Source organism: Syngnathus scovelli, chromosome 4 (genome assembly GCF_024217435.2).
Source record: "Syngnathus scovelli strain Florida chromosome 4, RoL_Ssco_1.2, whole genome shotgun sequence".
Lineage (NCBI taxonomy): Eukaryota > Metazoa > Chordata > Actinopteri > Syngnathiformes > Syngnathidae > Syngnathus > Syngnathus scovelli.
In genome coordinates, this window is record NC_090850.1 from 2,396,794 (window position 1) to 2,418,943 (window position 22,150).

At 43.6% G+C, this 22,150-nt stretch overlaps 1 protein-coding gene across 2 annotated transcripts in view; it reads right to left on the reverse strand.

The window, feature by feature from the left end:
- The window catches only part of LOC125966881 (cell migration-inducing and hyaluronan-binding protein), a 266,570-nt gene that overhangs the window by 111,860 nt on the left and 132,560 nt on the right, over positions 1–22,150 (reverse strand). For both annotated transcript variants that reach the window (XM_049717394.1, XM_049717393.1), the window contains exons 12-14: positions 19,808–19,977; positions 3,028–3,237; positions 1,851–2,056 (exon numbers count right to left, since the gene is read on the reverse strand). In XM_049717394.1, the coding sequence (XP_049573351.1) occupies positions 1,851–2,056; positions 3,028–3,237; positions 19,808–19,977 (586 nt within the window). The remainder of the gene's footprint in view (positions 1–1,850; positions 2,057–3,027; positions 3,238–19,807; positions 19,978–22,150) is intronic.

Sequence of the window (22,150 nt, forward strand, 5' to 3'; positions counted from 1 at the left end):
GAGGAGAAGCGGCTCTATTCTGGGCCCCTCCTCTCCCTGCCTCTGACTTAAGCAATACCTGTCCACCTATTTGCTTATCTTCCCACCTACCTTTTTGACGGAAAAACCACATTTACAGGACTGACAAGTTTATTCATATTGTAAAATGACAACAAAAAACTCAACATGAAACAAGTGTATCATACCCTCTCGAACTGAGGCATATCATGTAAAATTGTATTGGAAAACCAATCAACTGATCTGAATGGAATTCTTGGAATTTAAAATCACCTGTCCTTGAATCATAACAAAACCCCATGTATATGTATTGAAGCAACATTTACTGGAGAGAGCTGCACGCCTCTAGTTTTAATCTGTGCTTCCAAACACAGAAGAAAGTGTGACTCCTCGGTTGCACTGTCACGCCCATGCCAGAGCACACTCGGCCGTCAACTTCCCTCAGCCACACCCCTTCGTTATCGTCATGGATGTCACCTGCTCCCTCTTCTTACCTTGTGTATTTAAGCCCTGCCCGTGTGTTTCTCCTTTTCTGTGTCTACTGTTGTCTCCCGTCTGTGTCCGCACCTTGTATTCCTGTCCTGCTCGTCCAGTTTTCCCCCGGTGTTGTGCGGATGCTCACGGTCAGAATCTGTTCCGTGTCCGAGTCGGCTTCTGTCTGTCTGTTTGCTGGCCGTGAGTCTCTATCCTGTCTGTCTTCGTTCCCCACCTACCTCCCTTCCAACTCCTTTCCGTTCAATAAACCCCGGTTCAAGCTACATTTGGTCGCCCTGGCTCCAATCATTCCTGACAGCACTACTGAAACTGTTAGGGAGGAGAGAATGGTGAGGTGTCTCATTCACAGAGTATACTGGTGTAGATGTTTTAGAAAATACCTAAAAAAGCCTTTAACATGAGAAGTATGCAGTGTATGCACGCGTGTGTTGCCGGCATCAACATCAACCATACGACCGTGTTTGCCTGCGCCTCGAACATCCATCCATTTTCCATTCCACTTGTCCCCACGGGGGTCGCGGCCGTGCTGCAGCCTATCCTAGCAGTCATCAACAAATCCACCAAAATCACAAGACACCACCGTTGTGCCAGACATGCTTTTTCAGAGGAATATGTTGAGTGCGGTGGTGGTAGTGGTGTGTGTGCTTGTGTGTGTGTGTGTGTGTGGGGGGGGGGGGGTATTGTTGATATTGACATTGTTATTATTGATGTTTTTTTTTACTCATGATGGTCTTTGTGGAATATTGACTAGCCCAGTGCAAAGATTTTTTTTGCTAACTAGATGTTGCCTATGTGTTTTAGGATTTGTAATAAAAAAAAAATGTAATATTTTGACAAAATATATTCTGCGAGTCTAAGCTCTTGGTGCAGTCTACCAATTTCGGAAACACGTTGAACCAAAATTGACCCGGCAATGAATGTTTTTACACCAAGTGCACAGGCACATGTCTACAAAAATAGGGACCAATTTGTTAAGATCTGCAAGATAAGATTGCATAATACGTAGGTATACCGTACATGGCGCGGTATACAAACCACAAGTGCATTCGTGCTTTGTCAGACTATATGAAAATGAAAACCCAACCAACACTACCGGACCCAATAAATTAACAACATTCTAACATATTAGAGGGTATCAGTATTTGTCTACAAACATAGCTCAGTTTGCTCCTAACCCCTGCAGCTGCATATGATGAGTTAATTATTTTTCAGCTGATGTTCAGCAGATTGTATAGTTTGTCTTGTTTTGGGCCCATTTTTTTGTCAGAATCAAATGCTTTTGAGGCATACAAGTCACAAGGTAGTAGAGATGTACCCTCTTAATGGACTAAACACGGGTCCTGCCATTGCAGTCTTACCTACAGTCTTGCCGTGGGTTGGCTACATATCCAGGGTATGCTCCATCAGTGATATCACGACACATTTTGCTGTCTCTGTCTGAAGGCAGTAGAGTGCCTGCTCGGACCATGAGGCCCAGACAGTGATCAAATGTGTTTCTCTCCTCAGGACCATCCTCTGTAAAGAAACAGTGGCCCAGCGTGTCATAGCCCACCACGTCCTTTACCTGCAAAGGAGAATATTTAGTTTTTTACTAGGCCCAGCCTGCTACAAACAACAAGAGCACAAGTGTTTATAACTGTAACTGAATGAACTGTCTATCATATTACTTCCTCTTTTTATTTGCTTTTCTCTCTTGGAAGACTAAATTATGACAAAACAATTCATGTGCAATAAATCTGACACCATTCATAGTTGGGTAGTGAAGCGGTAGGGTCAAATTCCCTGTTCGTGAAAATGCATATATTCATATACTCGATCAGTTTTACTTGCATACATCCAGATAACTGACATTGATGAACATGAACGTGCATGTACTCTGAACTTTACATGACACTAGCAGTAAACATGTTGTTCACAGTCAACATGACTTTCAAAAGATTAAACACATGAGAATTTTGGGACAAAGGACCTAGGATGGGCTGTTTTGGCTACGTGTGTGCAGGAGGCCGCAGGCCAGATGGATAGAGAAGCAGTAGGCGGAGAACCAGAGGAGCGTGAGAAGATGCTGATCTGGTAAGCCCTCAACCCAGATTCTTTAGAATTGTATCATCTTCAGGCAACTGAAACACTGATTAAAAATGCTTCAGACCGACTGCTATGAAAATGATGAAGCTGTCTTGACGTGCTTGAACGCAGCTTACTTAAAACTGATTCAGGTCTTGACGTTTTACAATTTTGGAGCGGGAATTACGAATTTTAAATTGAACGGAACCTTTTTCCAGACAACTTTGATCTAGCTCACTGGGTTTCCCTAGACGTTTTTAAGGAATTAAGGAATTGAGGAAAACAAAGCACGGATAAATATTTTTTTCCGGTTCAAGAATGCAAGTCGATGCCTATAATTGGATATCCAACCTGCACAATCTGTTAGTGACAGCGAACATACGTTAAAGTGAGTGGCAAATAATTCCTATCTATTCCTATCCTATATAATATATAAGCACTTTACTGTTCATAAACAAAAGCTGAACTCACCAGAAGTCCATTGGAGCTGTGGATGGTTACGCAGCGAGAGAACGTGTGGTGGATTGACAAATCACTGACATAGGTGGGGGGGTTGTAACCTCCCCTCTCATCCACTTCACCATTCATATGGAAATGGACTGGGTAGTGTCCCATTGTTTGTTGGCCCATGTGTTGCAGCTCCACACCTGATATGTGTGTGGCCTTGAAACCTCGCTCTACCTAATGATAGCAGAGGGGATTAGTCAGTCTTAAAATACGCAATACATCTTTATTTCTATAGCGATTTCACAACAGACTTCCGGAAGGGTCACACAACACACCTGCCGCTGATCATTGACGGTGCTGTGGTGGAGAGGGTGAGCTGCACCAAGTTCCTGGGGGTGCACATCAGTGAGGACCTCTCCTGGTCCGCAAACACCTCGTCACTGGCAAAGAAAGCTCAGCGCCGCCTGTACTTCCTGCGGAAGCTTAGGCGTGCATGTGCTCCTCAGGCAGTCCTGTCTACATTCTACCGTGGGACCATTGAGAGCGTCCTCACCAGTTGCATCGCTGTGTGGGGTGGTAACTGCACTGAACAGAACTTGAAGGCCCTGCAGCGCATAGTGAATACGGCTGGTAAGATTATTGGTGCTTCGCTCCCCTCCCTGAAAGACATTTACACCTCCCATCTCACCCGCAAGGCAACCTCGATTGCCAGAGATGTGAGTCACCCGGCTCACTCTTTGTTTGACCTTCTGCCCTCTGGGAAGAGGTACAGGAGCCTGCGCTCCCGCACCACCAGACTCGCCAACAGCTTCTTTCTCCAGGCTGTTAGGGCCCTGAACTCGCTACCCCCTTCTGCGTAGCGTGCGGCACTGTTGCGCTATTTTCGGGAATGTCTGCTGTACGCGCACTTGCTCCTTTTTTTTTTTCTGCTCCTCTTATTTATTTATTTATTGTTGTGTTATTTATTCATTATTTATTCAGCACACTTTTGTTATACTTGTTTACTTGTTTGTCTGTTGTGAGCCATGTCTTGTCACCGTGGGATAGGGGGGAACGAAATTTCGGTTTCTTTGTGTGTCTTTGGCATGTGGAGAAATTGACAATAAAGCTGACTTTGACTTTGAACAGCGTTTTCCATCACAAAGCACTTTGCAAAAATATATCACCTCGAACAGACATGGGCAAACTATGGCCCGCGGGCCACATCCGGCCCACGGAGTTGTTTAATCCGGCCCGCCAAACCTGAATAAATTGTATGATGAAACATTTTGTTTGTCATTTTCCCTGCAATGACTCTGTTTCCCCAGTAGATGGGGAAACGCCCGCCCGTGCATTTACTCCCGGAAGCCGTGTCAGAAAGCTCAGAGCACACTCACAAGTGCGTGTACGTACTCAGTAGTACGGACACGGTGCACTCCGCGCTCTATTTCTATCAGTGCCGAATTTCGATTGTGGGCTATGACGTCAGCATTCTTGTAATTAGCACGCTGATCTTTCAGATACAGTTTTACGCTAAAGCCACGCACGCACAAACCTGCCCCTGGAATCCTTCCATTAAAATGAGTGACCCAAGGAGAAGAAAGGCGGACACTGAGTGCCGACCGAGTGTTTAAAAAAGAGTGGACAATTTGGCTCTACCGACGTGTGTGAGCAGAAGTTCAGCCACGTGAACATCAACAAAGCCCAATCACAGATCTAGGTTAACGGACCAACACCTTGGCTCTATCCTAAGAATTGCCACAACAAATTTTACTCCAAACTAGGATGCACTAGCAAAAAAAGGGAGACCAACAACACTGTTCCTACTGAAAATGAAGGGGAGTTTCTCTAGTTTCTTGTAAAATAAAAAATGCATTTAGAAAATAATTTGTACAAATAGCAGGGATTGAAACTAGCGACCATTCTCATTTTCAAACATATGCAGGATGCTCAAGGACATTGATGCACCACCTGCTTGCGACTCATCTTAACTTTTAAAGGTTTTAAGGCCGACTTTAAGGAAGTGTTTCCCGTTTCCTCACCTCTGTCACCAGGTGTTTGTGAGTTAAAGCTCTGCTCTAATTTTCAGATATCCGTCACCGTGTTGCCGTTTTGATTCTTTATTACTTTATTTAGATGTATTCGTTCAGTGATTCTTCAAGATGATGTATTTGGTCAGAATGTTTGCCGTTTTATGTGATTTCGCCTCATAAGATAAACATCTTTCATAAATCTGACCTGCAGCCACTGAAGTGATGGAAACTGTTATTCATAATAACAGTGTCGTATTTAATGAGAATCGCTGATAGTAGTCTTTGGGTGAAATATTTTGTTTAATGCTGTCAATAAATGCATTTGTTTTCCAAAAGCTTTGTTTTCGAATATCCATGCTTTACTACCTACTAAAGGCCAAAACCTTTTATGCAATGACCTTTACATGTCATTTATAATACTTCACACAAACACTACATCCATCTGCTCCTGGTTTGGTCCCTCAGTCAAAATTTAGAACCCAATTCGGCCCGCAAGTCAAAATGTTTGCCCACCCCTGACCTAGAATAACACCACGACAGAAAATATCAAATGAAAAATTGGCAATAATACAAACATAACTATATGAGGATTTCTACAAAGCAGTTCGAGCAAAGTTAAATAGGCAAGTTTCTGAGGAAAGAAATACGTAAGCAGTGGAAAAGGGAACAAAAGGAGAGAATGAAAGTCAGCCAGTAGAGTTCTGTAAGACAATCAAAGAAAGCTCACTAAAACATCTGGACCAATAAACTGCCGCCAATATAACCACAATAAAGGCCAATTCACAGTAGCTCTACTTGACAGATCACAACTTTGGAATGGAACAACTTTGCAGACATTTGTAGAGATGGGAGGTTTGGAGAAAGTAAAAGCACAAATGTCAAGAGTGGCCTTTTACTTTCAAGGGCTTCACTCTAATCTTGTTGAGCGTTCCTATTTGTGCTTTACTAGAAGTACTGCATACACAGCTACATGAGCAATAACTGACAGGATGGAATATAATGGAACGGCATAATAGGATATGATTGTCATTCACCCTGGGGCTGAGACTTGAAGGCACTTCTCTCATATCCTTGTGAAGGCACTCTCGTGTCTTTGCTTGTCTATCAATGTCGCCACTGATTTTTTTTATTCCACACTGCACGCATAGCTAGGGTTTTTCTTTTTTGCACGTTTTTGGAAATGTGTGATTGAAAAACTAATTGTTTACCCATGAAGCTATTTTACAATATTGATAAATTGGCTTAGTAATTTTTTAACTGTTTTCCTTCCATGAAGAAATAAAGATGTATTGAACCTGAGTAAATATTTAAATTTGTATTACTACTCTTATTATTATTTACTACACACTATTGGTTGAACGACTTATGATTGTTTTGTGATTGTTTCATAATTAACTTTAAGGTGATAATAGAGCTGACGTCGACCAATCGATCATGCCATTGTTATTTATATCAACTCACTCTGTAAAATAAAATTTAAAAGAATTGCCCTGCGAACACCAGTTTTACTCACACACACACACACACATTCTCTCTTGAAGGCACCCACCCACCCCAAAAGTCATTTATCCAATCACATTCAGATAACTTTAAATATTGTTGGAATTCATACTACTCTAACAATTCTTGACACACATACCGTAATTTCCGGACTATAAACCGCACCAGCTAAAATTCAGGGATATTTTTGTTTTTTTCTTACATAAACCGCACCGGACTATAAGCCGCACGTGCACATGAGTTTTTTACAAAGAAACACAGTACACAGAAAGCCGTAAAAATCCATAAATACGCAGCGCCGCCATTTAAGCCTCAGGGTTCAAAGTAATGTTCTGAATAAAATGCATTAAAAGTTCACATTCATTACAACTTGTTTTTGGTGAGCAAAATGTCAGAAGAATTGAATTTAAATGCTGTTTGATTGGGTTTTAATACAATGCAGATGGTCCAAACAGCGCCACTGCTTTGTGTAATCTCTGAGTCACATAGCAGAGTAAGAGACAGGGTTTAGAGCCCTTTGACGCAGGTCACCTAGCGTGCATTCCTACTAAAGCTCATAATAGCCACAAGCAACACAGCCAGAATAAGCAGCAGCCATAGTAGTGTTTCAAAATAGTATTTTTGTTGTTGTTTTGTTTCTTCAAGATACCGCACGACAGTGGTCCACAGCCTTTTTACGAGTGTATAAAAGTGATCAAATCATCACAAAAATCACAAAAAAGATCTTATATAAGATATCAACAACTCATCGCCTGAGTGTTAGACGATGTTGGTCACCTCTACAGCTGTTGAAACCACGTTCCCTACCCTGCTCACCTAGGCAGCCACCTACTCCTGGCTCTCCACTCCTGGACCCCACTCACAGATCTCTGCTAAGATCCACTCCTCTCTGGCGACGTTTCACGCCCTCCCCCATTAAGGAACCAGCCCGGCCACTCCTGTTTCGGAACCCGGCTCAACTAACGACCGTATCTCAATAAATCCTTACCGATCACTTTGGTCTCTCTGAGTTCGTTCTGCATGTGGGTCAAAACAATTGCCCGCACCATGACAGAACAACCAGATCCAGCAGAGGCACTCAAAAGGACCCTCACAGACCAACAACATCAGCTTCGATCCCACGAGTCCACTCCCCGAGCCCTCCTGGAGCAGCAGCAGAACACAAACCACCAGCTGGAAGCACTGGCGAATCTTCTTCAAGACGCCCAGGTCAGAGAACTCTCCTCTCCGCCAGCTGGCGCCACCTACCCATCAGTCACGCAGCAGACTCTGCGTTCTGGCGAGGTCCGTTCCTCCAAGTTCTCCGGAGAGGTTGGTAGTTGTGGTGGTTTTCTTCTCCAGTGCTCCTTGGTGTTTAATCACTCTCCCCAGTCTTTTCCCCACGATGAGGCGAAGATCTCATTTATTTTGGGACTCCTCACGGGGAAGGCGCTAAGGTGGATGAGGCCCATTTTTCTGACTGCAGGCATTTTAGGTGCTCTTTTGAGGAATTTTTGAAGGAATTCAAACAGCCTTTTACGATCGAGACTGACCAGACACTACACTTGATACACTTGATGACATAATAGCCTTGGCTATTCGGTTAGACAACCGAATTAGGGAAAGACGAAAGAGCTCACGATGGGAGAGACCGGTGGCGAGACCGCAGCCTCCTCGGCTTACCACCAGTCCGCCTCAGCCGCTGCCTAACCATTTCTCTCCAGAGCCCAAGGCTATGCAGGTGGGTCGGACTCGACTTTCCCCTGAGGAACTGCAGCGGCGCAGAGAGTCAAGGCAATGCCTGTACTGCGGTTCACCGGATCATTTCGTTGCCCTCTGTATGATCCGGCCAAAAGAGAGGGTCCGCCGGTCGTGAAGGTGATATCGCCGGCCCATCCTCCAGATATTCAGACCCCTCGCTTCTCTCTACCCGCCATAGTGTCAGTCCACAATAACATTTTCAAACTATCTGCCTGAGTTGACTCTGGCTGCGAACAGAACCTCATCGACCGAGGAATTCATCTCCCGAGCCCAGATTGAAACGGTGCCTCTCTCCGCTCCTCTCTCTGTTTCCGCCCTGGATGGTAGTGGAATATCCAGAGTCACCCAACGCACTAGACCTGTGGAGTTGATCATCTCCGGCAACCACAGAGAACTCATCTCATTCCTTGTTTTTCCCGTAAGACAGTCAGCCCTTGTACTCTGTTTCCCCTGGCTCCAGAAACACAATCCACATATTAACTGGTCAGATAGTCACATCGAGTCCTGGTCCACAAATTGCCTAACCTCCTGTCTTCAGTCTGCCGTGCCCTCTTGCTTGCCCTGATGAAACAGGTCCCATCAATCTCACGCAGGTTCCAGAAGAATACCATGAACTTAAGCAAGTCTTCAACAAGAGCAAGGCTTTGTCTTTACCACCTCATCACCCATATGATTGTGCTACAGAACTCCTTCCCAGTGCCCCGCTACCGTCCAGTAGGCTCTACAACATTTCCCGCTCAGAAAGACCAGCAGCCATGGAGACATATATCGAGTCACTGGCCGCTGGCATAATTCGTCCTTCCTCCTCACCTCTGGGGGCAGGATTCTTTTTTGCGGGCAAGAAGGATAGGACTCTCCGCTCTTGCATCAACTACCAAGGCCTCAACCTCATCACCGCCAAGAATAGGTACCCCCTTCCCCTCATCTTGTCAGCATTTGAACCAGTCCAAGAATCAACCATTTTCACCAAGCTTGACCTCTGAAATGCATATCATCTGGTCAAGGATCTGCCAGGGAGATGAGTGGAAGACCACTTTCAAGACCCCGCGAGGCCACTTCGAATACCTCGTCATGCCCTATGGACTTTGCAACGCCCCCGCTGTTTTTCAAGCCTTGGTCAACGATGTCCTCCGAGACTTTCTGTTGGAATAATTTTAAGTGAAGCTTTGGCCTGCCAGACCTGGAGGCCTCGCCTTTACGAGTTTATCTTTCCTTGTATCTAGGTTCTTCCTTTTTAGTGATAGGGATGTCTTTTGATCCCTGTCAGCCATTTGTATCCTTCCTGTCCTTATGTTGTCTGTGTGTTTTGGTTCCCGTAAGAGGCCTTCACTAACAATGAGCAGGGCTTATTTGCATAGGTGACATGTTCTTTGTTTGATTCACAGGAACTTCATTCCTTTTCATTTAGATATAGGTTTGGTTCATAGATTGTAGTTTATCAGACCTGTTTTTCTTTGTTAAGGGTTACATACAGTTAGAAGTGATTGCATAAAAGTTATCCCATATTTACTCAATGTTTGTTTAAGGAACTGCATACCGGTTACCTCACATTTGCTAAATGTGTGTTGAAATGTTTAGGACTAGTTACTTATTATTATTATTGTGTTAATTACCAAGTAGATAAAGTTAGCAAAGGTCTAGTTGCATTTGTTCCACAGCAAAGCGGCAATCAACGTGCTTCAAGGTATTTGACCAAAGTCGAGAACGAGTCAGCCAACTGTGAGGGAAGACAGCTGGGGACGGCCTCTGCGGGGGGTCACGAGCCAACAACGAAGTGCTAATTCACCACACTACATTATTTTGTTAATCAGCGTTGCTACAGACACAATCCCCCCTCCCTTTAGTGTAGCAACGCCTCTATAACCAGGGCAACCATAACATTAAAAAGAGGGGCACGTGGAGTAAGGACTCAGAACTGATGGAGGTTGTAACTGAGATTGCTTTCTCTATCGTTCTCCTCGCGAGTAAACCTGTTCTGGTTGTCTTCTCCTCTTCATTCCAGTGAGTGATTTAATGTCTAATCGTATTTAGACCCAACATTTAATTGGTCCTTCGAGCCGGATGCCAACACACCTGAGGATTTCAGCGGACGGCAGCAGAGATCCAGAAAGACCGCGCGCGGCAGGACCTCCCTAGGTGGGGTCCTACATCCTTTTCAAGGGTTGGCTGTCTGATCGTCAGCTGGGATCTAAGGGTTGAAGGCAGTCCGAGGTGCAGAGGTGAAGAGAACCAGAGGGTGAGTTTGTTTTTTTTTATAAAAGAAATGAGCGGCCGAGGGCTCGTTGTGCCCTATAAAAGTCCTAGGACAGAACCGAGAAGTTCGTTCTAAAGGTACCAAAACGGAGAGGTCCGTTTAAATAAAAGTTACACAACGCAGGTGTAACAAACCGGTTAAATAAAAAGACAGAGGTGTCCGACGGAGAGGTCCGTCTAAAAAGGTCAGCGGAAGTCCACGTGATGCCGAAAATTCCGTAATACTGAGTGATTGGGAGTATGAATGGGAATACGTATCACTAGATACAGTATTCCATATTAAAGCAGTGGGGAACACATAACGTGGTTCTGTGGACGCAATAGGCAAGGATTCTCCACCAGAACGCTGGTAGAAGTGAGAATCACCACAGGATCTTTTCGTTATCCCACCGGAAACACCCGACTTTAGAAACCCCTATGGTTTTACAGTTGGGACCAAATTGATTAAAATGGGGAACGGGAAGAGTAAAAATAATATCCGAGATAATCTTAAATGTAAAGATTGGAAAATCATTGAAAGGCAGGATCCCGACCGACTTAAAAAAAAAAACTCGATAAATGGGTTAAGAAATATGAATTTGAGGGACAACTAAAAACAACCAAATTGATAGAACTTAGAGGTGCTATGAAAGAGAAAACAAAGAGAGACCCTAGAAAGATGAAAAAAGAAGGAGATGAGGATGTGGTGTTTTGGCTCAAAGTAGCAGGAGAGAGAGAGAGGGGAGAAAAAGAGAAAGTGGAAAAGTCACTGTATTGTAGGAAGGAAGATGATGAGACTGGGCCTGATGGTAGGCAGGCAAGAGATAATCAAAATTTACAGAGAGCTAGAGAAGAAGGGGGAGGTGTAGAGGAAGTAGAGAAGCGCGTAGGGAAAGCACATGCTACAACTTCAAAACATAAGATCATAGAGAAGTTGTATCCACAAATACTGGTGCACAAGAGGGGTCAACCCCCCCTTATGGGTTAACAGACAGAGCCACCAGACAGAAAAACCCAATAGAAATGGATTGGTCAAAGGAAACGAGAGCAAATTATACAGAAATAGGGAGAACAAAGCAAAATGATAATGAAACCTTTGATGAATATCGAGTGCGCATGACAGAAGTATTTAAATTACACAGTGGACTGGTGGAAGATAATGTGCCCCAAGGCTTATCAACAGCAATTAAAAAATGCCATCCACGTAGGGTCCAGGCCAGCAATACAAATTAGGGTGATCAATAATTATATAGGCATGACCACCGGAACTTTGGAGGAATACATAAATCACGCCCTCCATGCAGAAAGAGTAGTAATAGACAAACAAAAACGAAAACAAATGAAAGCTCCGAAATACACTTTTCTGGTAGACCAGGATAGTGACAATTTTTACCAAAATGCAGGCAGAGGACAGGAAGGCCAGAGAGGGCGAGGAGCAATGTCTAACAGAGAAGGCTTTAGGGGCCGAGGAAGAGGAGTTGTGCAACCTCCAATAGAATGCTGGAGTTGCGGAGAAAAAGGTCACATGGCACGTGACTGCACATATAAACAAAAACAATAATGACTAGTACAAGATCAAAATACATCAGATTCTCATGGAATAAAGTGGGGACCTGGCACCCAAAATTAAAGAGAAATTAGCTTAAATATACAGGAGATATTCGTGTTAAAAGGATAAAGTAAGATAAAGAAACACTGAAGTTAAACTTTGCAAAATAAATGGAAAAGAATTACAAATAGCCCCTAAAACTAAAATAGAGAATAAATCTGACAAGTAAGATGAGCAAAAAGGTGTTCTTAGTACGCTCTATGTGGTCTTATATGTTGTGCGTCATCCTCTTGTGCTGGTATTTGTGTGTGCGTGCGCGCAGAGGATCCTCATGAATGTTGTGGATATGTGTGTGTGAGTGAGATGTGTGTCCTATGGAAGAAATCAGTAATGGAGAATGTTCAGGAGGCTGTTGATCAATAATAGGGTAATTGAGAAGTGGATGATGGTGTGCTTAAGTTGGTTGGAGAACCTAAGATGAGCAGTGTGTGGCAGTAGAGAAAATAAGACATATGTGGCAGAAAGTGACTAGAACGGTGGCTTGATAGGACGAAAATAAGAGACAGCAAATGTTGTGTAGAAGACAGTGAAAGATGTTGTATTTGAACATGATGAAAGGGGGCAACGGCAAAGTTGGCCTGCCCTTTGAGAGGGTGAGACTGATAAGCGTGCCTGCGCTCGCGCGTAGTCGCAGGTCGGGGCTGTGCGCGTAGGCCTGTGCTATGCTCGTGTGGGCGGTGGGCCGGCATCATGATTGTTGCAGGAAATGGCCAGCCTGCCAGCCTGTGACCAATCAACATTGATGCCGCGTCCCCCCCTCGCACGGGGGGTGCTATGGCTGTGGGCGAGGCAGGGAAAGTGTGAGTTTCTCAGTGAATGTTTGAAGCAGAGTGATGCTTAAGGAAGATGTGACAACATTAGCATGAAGGATAAAAGGCACTGATGAGAAAAAAAAAGGGTATAACCAAAACGTCAAAATAGAGGATGACGTTTGCGCAGCTTTGTTTGTTGGTATTGTTTGTGATCTGTGTCTCTGCTGTTTTTGTGTTGTCTGTGTGCTGTCAGTGTTATGTGTTAAAAGGATGAAATTGGCTAATATACGTAGGTGCACAAAATAATTTATTAGACTGTAGTCTATCTCATTTGCACCGCAAAACAAAATCAATTTTGAAAAAATAGGAAGTAAAGAAAAGCAAGCAATTTGTTTATGGGCAGAAACTGGTCCACACTGCATTAATGCCTAGCCTTGATGAAACAAAATTTGAGAGATGGAAAGAACTTGCTTTCTGGAATTGGATGAAGAAAAAATATGTAATAATGACATTTCAAAGCTAAATTTAAAATTTGAGAATAAGAGAGCGATTGAGCTAGTTAAAGTTAAGAAACAACAACAATTAACTATTATATTAATTCACTGGCAGTTATTTTGTTGATTTTTTTCCGATTGGTGAATTGGTTTGTCACTTTGAGAAAGAAAAACTTCCGATGCAAATGGGCAGCAATATTATCTGCCCGTACAAATGAACCGATACATATGGGCAGCAATATTGAGCCATGAAGTTGTCACGTGATGTTGACTTGACACATGGCTCAACAGGAGGGATGAAAGGGCAGTTCAGTCGGCTTTATACAACATATGGGTTTGATTCATATTCAAAACATTTATAAAAAAAAAAAAAATTGTAGAGCTTGTTTACCATGTGCTAAACTCAATCCACAGGGTTTTAATGCCTGGTCATAATAGATGCATTCTCAAAATGGATTGAATTGGCTTCAAAATAAACACTGAATGCCTTAACAGTGGCAAAAATGTTATGTAACGAAATAATACTTTGGCAACAACAGAATGAAATGAATGTTTGATAATTGGTTTCAGGTAACTACCTATAAGAGTAACTGGTAAAAGAAACGATTGATTGCTAATGGCAAAACAAGCTGCAAACCAGAGAGAAAAAGAAAAAAAAAAGAACAAATTGAATATGTCATGTGTATGGGTTTGCGACCGATTCTTTGTTGTACCATTACCATTGACCAAAGATTGTGTGAAATCTGTCACGTCTACTGATTGTGAAATGTGTAACAGAGCGTTCTATATAATATCCGTTGAGGAAAAGAAAAGAAACCACTGCTTCTAGAGAATGTAGTCAAGCAAAATTGTATATGTATCGACACGCCAAGATCTGCGGAAAAGCTGGTAAAAACCATCCATCCATCCATTTTGTGAACCGCTTAGTCCCCACGGGGGTCGCGGGCGTGCTGGAGCCTATCCCAGCCGTCATCGGGCAGTAGGCGGGGGACACCCTGAACTGGTTGCCAGCCAATCGCAGGGCACACAGAGACAGACAACCAACCGCACTCACACTCACACCTAGGGACAATTTGGAGTCTTCAATCGGCCTACCAAGCATGTTTTTTTTGGAATGTGGGAGGAAACCGGAGTGCCCGGAGAAAACCCACGCGGGCCCGGGGAGAACATGCAAACTCCACACAGGGAGGGCCGGAGGTGGAATCGAACCCGCACCCTCCTAACTGTGAGGCGGACGTGCTACCCAGCGCGCCACCGAGCCGCCTGGTAAAAAACAAAATGTCTTTAAATTTGAGAGGCGACGATGATCTGACTTTAATTGATGCAATTAGAGTCCCCAGAGGAGTTCCTGATTAATAAGAATTAATTGACCAAATTGCAGCAGGATGGGAGTCTGCCATTTGTTGGTGGTGTACGATAAACAAAAACGTAGACAGGATAAATTACATCCATTACAACGTGCAAAAATTGGGCAATTGGACACAAGCGGGGCTTGAGGCAGTGCATGAACAGCTAGCCACGACTTCCCTAATGGCCTTCCAGAATCGCATTGCTCTTGATATGTTGTCTGAGAAAGGAGGGGTCTGTGCAATGTTCGGGGAACAGTGCTGTACCTTTATCCCCAACAACACCGCCCCTGATGGGAGCCTGACAAAGGCCATTGCAGGCCTGCAATCCCTCAATACGAGGATGAAAGAGCACTCTGGTGTGGACACATCAATGTGGGACAACTGGATGCATGCCTTTGGGAAGTATAAAGCACTTGTGTCCTCAATTATAATATCAGTTGCAGTATTTACTGCTATACTCACCTTGTGTGGATGTTGTTGTATTCCATGTCTGCGTGCTCTGTTTAATCGTCTCATCACTACAGCAATATCGCCCATGGAAGACAAGATGGCCTGGGTATGCCTAACGTCTGAACGCCAACATGTTGATGATAACGATGAAGATGAAATTTTTGCACTTGAGTTTACAGACTTTTTCCAGATCTGTGTGTTTCCGAATGATGATGATGCAACATTTATCCTTTTTAGTGTAAACATATTTGTGCTCATACCTGTAATCCGACAACTGAAAATCGAGTGAAGTGGGTGTTTTTGGTGATGTAAAAATTGAGCAAATATGTGATAAACAGGGGGAAATGTTGGAATAATTTTAAGTGAAGCTTTGGCCTGCCAGACCTGGAGGCCTCGCCTTTACGAGTTTATCTTTCCTTTTATCTAGGTTCTTCCTTTTTAGTGATAGGGATGTCTTTTGATCCCTGTCAGCCATTTGTATCCTTCCTGTCCTTATGTTGTCTGTGTGTTTTGGTTCCCGTAAGAGGCATTCACTAACAATGAGCAGGGCTTATTTGCATAGGTGACATGTTCTTTGTTTGATTCACAGGAACTTCATTCCTTTTCATTTAGATATAGGTTTGGTTCATAGATTGTAGTTTATCAGACCTGTTTTTCTTTGTTAAGGGTTACATACAGTTAGAAGTGATTGCATAAAAGTTATCCCATATTTACTCAATGTTTGTTTAAGGAACTGCATACCGGTTACCTCACATTTGCTAAATGTGTGTTGAAATGTTTAGGACTAGTTACTTATTATTATTATTGTGTTAATTACCAAGTAGATAAAGTTAGCAAAGGTCTAGTTGCATTTGTTCCACAGCAAAGCGGCAATCAACGTGCTTCGAGGTATTTGACCAAAGTCGAGAACGAGTCAGCCAACTGTGAGGGAAGACAGCTGGGGACGGCCTCTGCGGGGGGTCACGAGCCAACAACGAAGTGCTAATTCACACCACACTACATTCTTTTGCTAATCAGCATTGCTACAGACACAATCCCCCCTCCCTTTAGTGTAGCAACGCCTCTGTAACCAGGGCAATCATAACATTAAAAAGAGGGGCACGTGGAGTAAGGACTCAGAACTGATGGAGGTTGTAACTGAGATTGCTTTCTCTATCGTTCTCTTCGCGAGTAAACCTGTTCTGGTTGTCTTCTCCTCTTCATTCCAGTGAGTGATTTAATGTCTAATCGTATTTAGACCCAACACTTTTTCAATAAATTAATTTTTGTCTATCTGGATGAGATCCTCATTTACTCGCGAAACCCCTCCGAACACCGCCGTCATGTCCGCTTGGTGCTACCTGGTGGTTCCTGGACAACCGATTGTACATCAAGGCAGAGAAATGCAAGTTCCACAAACAATCTGTCACCTTTTTGGGATTCATTCTTGAGGGTGGACAGGTTCGGCCGGACCCTGACAAGATCAAAGCCGTCCTGGACTGGCCTGTCCTGGAAACCCGTAACCAGGTCCAACGCTTTCTCGGGTTTGCCAACTTCTACCGCCGTTTCATCCGCAATTAGAGTCAAACAGCTGCTCCCCTAGCGGCCCTGACCTCCACCAAGACAACATTCACCTGGACTCAAGAAGCCAATGCCGCGTTCCCCGCGTTAAAGAAGAGGTTCTCACAGGCACCAATACTCATCCACCTGGACCCCTGCAAACAGTTCACCCTGAAAGTCGACGCATCCAACACAGGAGAAGGCGCGATACTATCAGAACTCATGGACTCCAATGGGAAGCTTCACCCTTGCGCATTTTTCTCCTGACGTCTGTCACCCGCAGAGAGAAACTATGATGTCGGCGACCGAGAGCTTCTGGCAATTAAGCTGGCGCCACTGGCTAGCGGGTACTGAACAACCCATGCTGGTCTGGACCAACCACAAGAACCTGGCATATCTACAGTCTGCCAAACGCCTGAATTCTCGACAGTCTCGGTGGTCCTTGTTCTTCTCCCGGTTCGATTTGTCCATCTCCTATCACCCTGGCTCCAAGAACACCAAACCAGATGCCCTGTCCCGACAGTTCTCACCCAACAAGTCTGAAGAGGAACTAGCTCCCAACCTTCCCACCAGTTGCACCATAGGCTCCCTCTCCTGGGACAAGGAAGAACTGGTCTCACAGGCTCAGCTCCATGAACCCGATCCTGGTACCGGTCCACAAGTCAGAACCTACGTCCCTTCCTCAGTCCACTCCCGCCTCATTCACTGGTTTCACTCGGCTAAGTTTTCAGCCTATTCTGGAACCAGTCGCAGCATCGCTCTGATCTCCAGATGCTTCTGGTGGCCATCAATCCATAGGGACGTTAGGGAGTATGTCCTCGCATGTCCCATCTGCGCACGCAATAAGGCGACTCACAGACCGCCTGCTGGACTTCGACAACCCCTCACCACACCCAAACTTCCCTGGTCCCATGTCGCATCGGATTTTGTAACAGGATTGCCCGTTTCTCAGGGGATGACCACCATTCTCACCATCATCGACCGCTTCTCCAAATCCTGTCATCTGGTACCCCTCAGAAAGCTCCCTCTGCTCTCGAGACCGCTCAACTCTTGGTCAAACACGTTATCTGTCTCCAAGGCTTCCCTCAAGTGATCCTCTCAGATCGTGGCCCACAATTCATCTCACGGGTCTGGAAACAATTCTGCTTGGCTCTTGGTGCTAAGGCCTCCTTGACATCTGGTGACCATCCTCAATCAAACGGTCAAACTGAACGCAAGAACCAAGAACTCGAATCAACCCTCAGATGTCTCACCTCCGATAACCCCTCCGACTGGCATAAGTTTCTGCCATGGGTGGAGTATGCCCACAATTCGCATGTCTCCACTGCCACAGGCCTGTCTCCGTTTAAAGTGTCACTCGGCTATCAACCACCACTATTCCCAGCAACTGAGAATCCACAGGTGTCACTGATCAGGCTCGTCAAGGGGAGGCTCTTAAGGAGCTTGCTGTCAACAACTCGTCGCTTGAGTGTTAGATGATGTTGGTCACCTCTACAGCTGTTGAAACCACGCTCCCTACCCTGCTCGCCTACGCCACGACTCCTGGCTCTCCGCTCCTGGACCCCACTCGCAGATCTCCGCTAAGATCCACTCCTCTCTGGCAACGCTTCACGCCCTCCCCCATCAAGGAACTAGCCCGGCCACTCCTGTTTTGGAACCCGGTTCAACTACCGACCGTATCTCAATAAATCCTTAACGATCGCTTTGGTCTCTCTGAGTTCGTTCTGCATGTGGGTCAAAACAATCGCCCGCTCCGTGACAGTTTTGTTCCAAGCTAGTTAATTCTCTTCAAGATGAGGCGGGAAATGAACAAACCAAACATGGCGACACCGGTGGAAGTGTGGACGTTGCAATTAATTATGTTTCCGCGGAATTACACACAGTTTCCTTTTTGAAAGAACAGCGCTGGTGCTTTGTTCATTTTTAGATGGTAAAGATGCTGGTGATTATCATCCGTTGTTGTGATTGGTTAAAACAAAAGTTTGGTAGGCATGCAGAAGTTTTCACATCGCCTTAAAAGTTTTGAGTATTGTACTGTTTGTCCTACCTATCTTGAGCATATCACAGTTCAGCAGTCCCCTATTGATACTGTGGAGAACTTGAGTGATTCGCATATCAATCTGGCTCTTTTCAGGTTAATCAAATTCACCTTTTCCATTTATTTTTTTCTGATATTCTCTGAAAAACTCACCTATTGTCCATGTTTATGCTCTTTCTAAATGCCCTGATACAAGATGGCACCATTGCCTAATAAAAATACACCGTCTTGTGTCATCTTAGTACCAAGGAAATATTTTGAATTGAGGGACTTTTTATTAGCATGTTTTTGGAACATGGAAGGAAAAATGCAACATACATATGATTGTTTCATTATTTCTTGGTTGAACAACACCTTTCAGTCAGAAGTTTTACTCTATTGAAAAGCCAGTTTATCACCCTTTCAAATGGTGCCACATTTGTAAGGAACATGTAGGATGAGTAGCAGAACTTACTACTATGTGGGTTGAACCCATGAAGTTACCACCATTTTTCTAACAATGTCAAACAGCCCATTTTACTCTTTTATTATTAACAAATTTTTTGTGTTTGGTGGATTACATGATTGAAGTTTAGAGGAAGAAGACGTGGCAAATTTAACAGTTTATCCATTGAATGGTTCCATGCCTTCAAAATCATCACCCCAACTCCCTATTCTTTCGGAGGGCCATTATGTCAACCTAAATAAATGTATGAGCACCTCATATTATATACAGTAAAAGCTACTAAACAAACTGACAAATAACTCGTTTTCAAATCAGACGAGTAAAAACTGGTCAAATATGAAAAAAAGATATTAAAAGTGAAGACAATTTACAATTCTAGTAATGACATACAAATTTGATGCACAATTTGTCTTTGCGGGCCACATAAAATGATGTGGCGGGCCGTATCTGGCCCCCGGGCCTTGAGTTTGACACCTGTGCTTTAATGTATAACATACAGTAGGTTAAATCGCGTCAATGATATGATTTAAGTTTGACATCTGTGCGAGTAGAAATGATTTATGTACTATGTACTGACAAGACAAAACTAAATTTTATACTCAACATTTATCCAGTCATTAAAAACGTTAGAAAGTATAGTGTACCTTCAAATGTCCTCCAAAGGTGTCAAAGTCAAAGAATTTGCAGGCTTCATTGCCATAACAGCTGGGCTCCATCTCACCGCGGACTAGGATATTACGACTCAGCAGGCCAACCTCAGCTCTCATATCCACCCCATCCACCTCTTCACCCATGTGAATAAATTGGGCTTTGCCTGTGAACACATACACACATGCATAAAAAACTAGTCTTCTATAACTGCAGATGACATAATCCACCCCCCTACCAATGTGCTGCCTGAGGGGACATCAATAGTTGTTTAGTCATTTAAATCCAGAGTTATGCCGCACACAGGTAGAACAAATGTCACCCAAACTTTCACGCTTTTGCATTCTTTTTTTTTTTTTTTTTTTTTTACTCGAAGCATAAAACTTAAACATTCACTGCCATGAACATTTGTTATGCTCTAATGCAGGGGTCGGGAACCTTTTTGGCGGACAGAGCCATAAATGCCCATTTTTTTAAAAATAGTTTCCCGTGAGAGCCATACCATTTAAAAAAAAACGATAGCTTAAATACAATTAAATGCATGTATTTTAATTAAGACCAACGATTTTTTTAGTGTACTAATGTATTCTTTTTAATAATGTTTTTAACGTCGTCAAAAGAGCCATATCTGGCTCGCGAGCCAGATCTGGCTCATGAGCCATAGGTTCCCGACCCCTGCTCTAATGTATGCAAAGGTTGTACCCCGTCTTTTGCCTGAAGTCAGCTGGAATAGGCTCCAGCTCACCCAAGACCCCAATGTCAATAAGTAGTGAAAGAAAACAAATGGATGAATGAATAATTATTTGTGGTTGCACATAGTCTACAAAATTTTAATCAGGGATGGGAGAGTGCCAATATATGAGGCTAGTTTCAAAGTATTGGGTACTCGTGATGGTGGCCGATACTGTTATTGGCTGGCTTCTTGCGGCTGTTTCCAAATGAGGAACTAAAATGCATGTGTAACCGACAGTGTTTTTTAAGTAAACTGTATCCGTGTCAACTTTCCCATATGCCCCTTGAAGAAATGGGGTCGAAAAACAAAAAGTCCTGCCTAGCTACAAAAACAGATATGCTCAATCCTCATTGAATAAAGTACATAAGCAGACAAGTATATTCACGTATTAAATCAACAAAAGAAACATTTTAAGCATATAATTACATATACCTACACACCAAATCAATAAATAAGACATAACTAGACATTTTTGATAGGTGGTAATGACAAAGGTTTTTATAACTTTATGATCTGATATGTATTTCTGTGCACTTTGAAATAACAAATGTTTTTTTTATATGTTGCCTGAATAGCTTAATGACCCTTAAGGAACTGTTTAATGCATGCTTGATGATTTACTAAATCATGGACACTGCCAAAGTCATCTAAAGATGTTCAATACTTGATTATATCTTATGTTTTGATTAAAGCTAGAAGCTTTAATCAAAAGCTACTGAACGTTCTGGACAGAGGGCAATGTTGTGCCTAACAATGGAAAGATATATGTCAAAAGAACAAACAAACAAATGCATGGTAAGTGGTGAGTAAGAACTTTGCATAGTCAGGGAACATTAACAAATTGATGATGTCACAGCCAAAAGTTCACATAATTCTGTACAAAATGACAAAATTCAAAGAATGATGAATGGGCGGTGTGCGACACTGGGCGAAGTGTATGTATGTGGAAGAATGGTTTACAGGAAGGACACTTGGAGATAAAACCGGTAGAGGTGCCAGAGGAAGAGCGGCAGGAGGAAAACAACCAAGAACCCGGCCAAAGGTGATCGCAAAGGCTGAAAGACGGGATGGAAACAAACAGTCACCAAATCGCCCATAATCAATCAGCACCCACCCCCACGGAACCAGCTCTCACCGAACCAGCAACCACTCCCATGGAATCAAACTCTCCTGCGAATTTACCACACCCCCTGATTCATCACCCATCATACTCGGCCCACACTGGCATGTGCAACTTAATATAAGCTGACCAAAGAACCTTGAACGTTTTCTTTTCTGAATGGCGACTTTCTGCTCTTCAGCATGGTCGCACGAAAGGCCCAGCGCTGTATTGTACTTTCCTGAAAACAGGGCTTTCTTAACAAGAATTGTGATTGAACTCAACCAACCAGTGTTAGTCTAAATTTTGTTTCGATGTCTTAGCCTTTTCCTAAAACTGAAGAAATAAAACGAGCACGCACTGAGTAAATTGGATAACAGGTGATTGGCTATTGCTTTTGCCGTGAGGCGCGGATAGCGCGCTTCCCAAATTGTGGACCAAATCCATCACCCTCAAAAGACTAACATTTTTGCTTAGCAGGAATTAATGTAGGTGTCACTATTACAC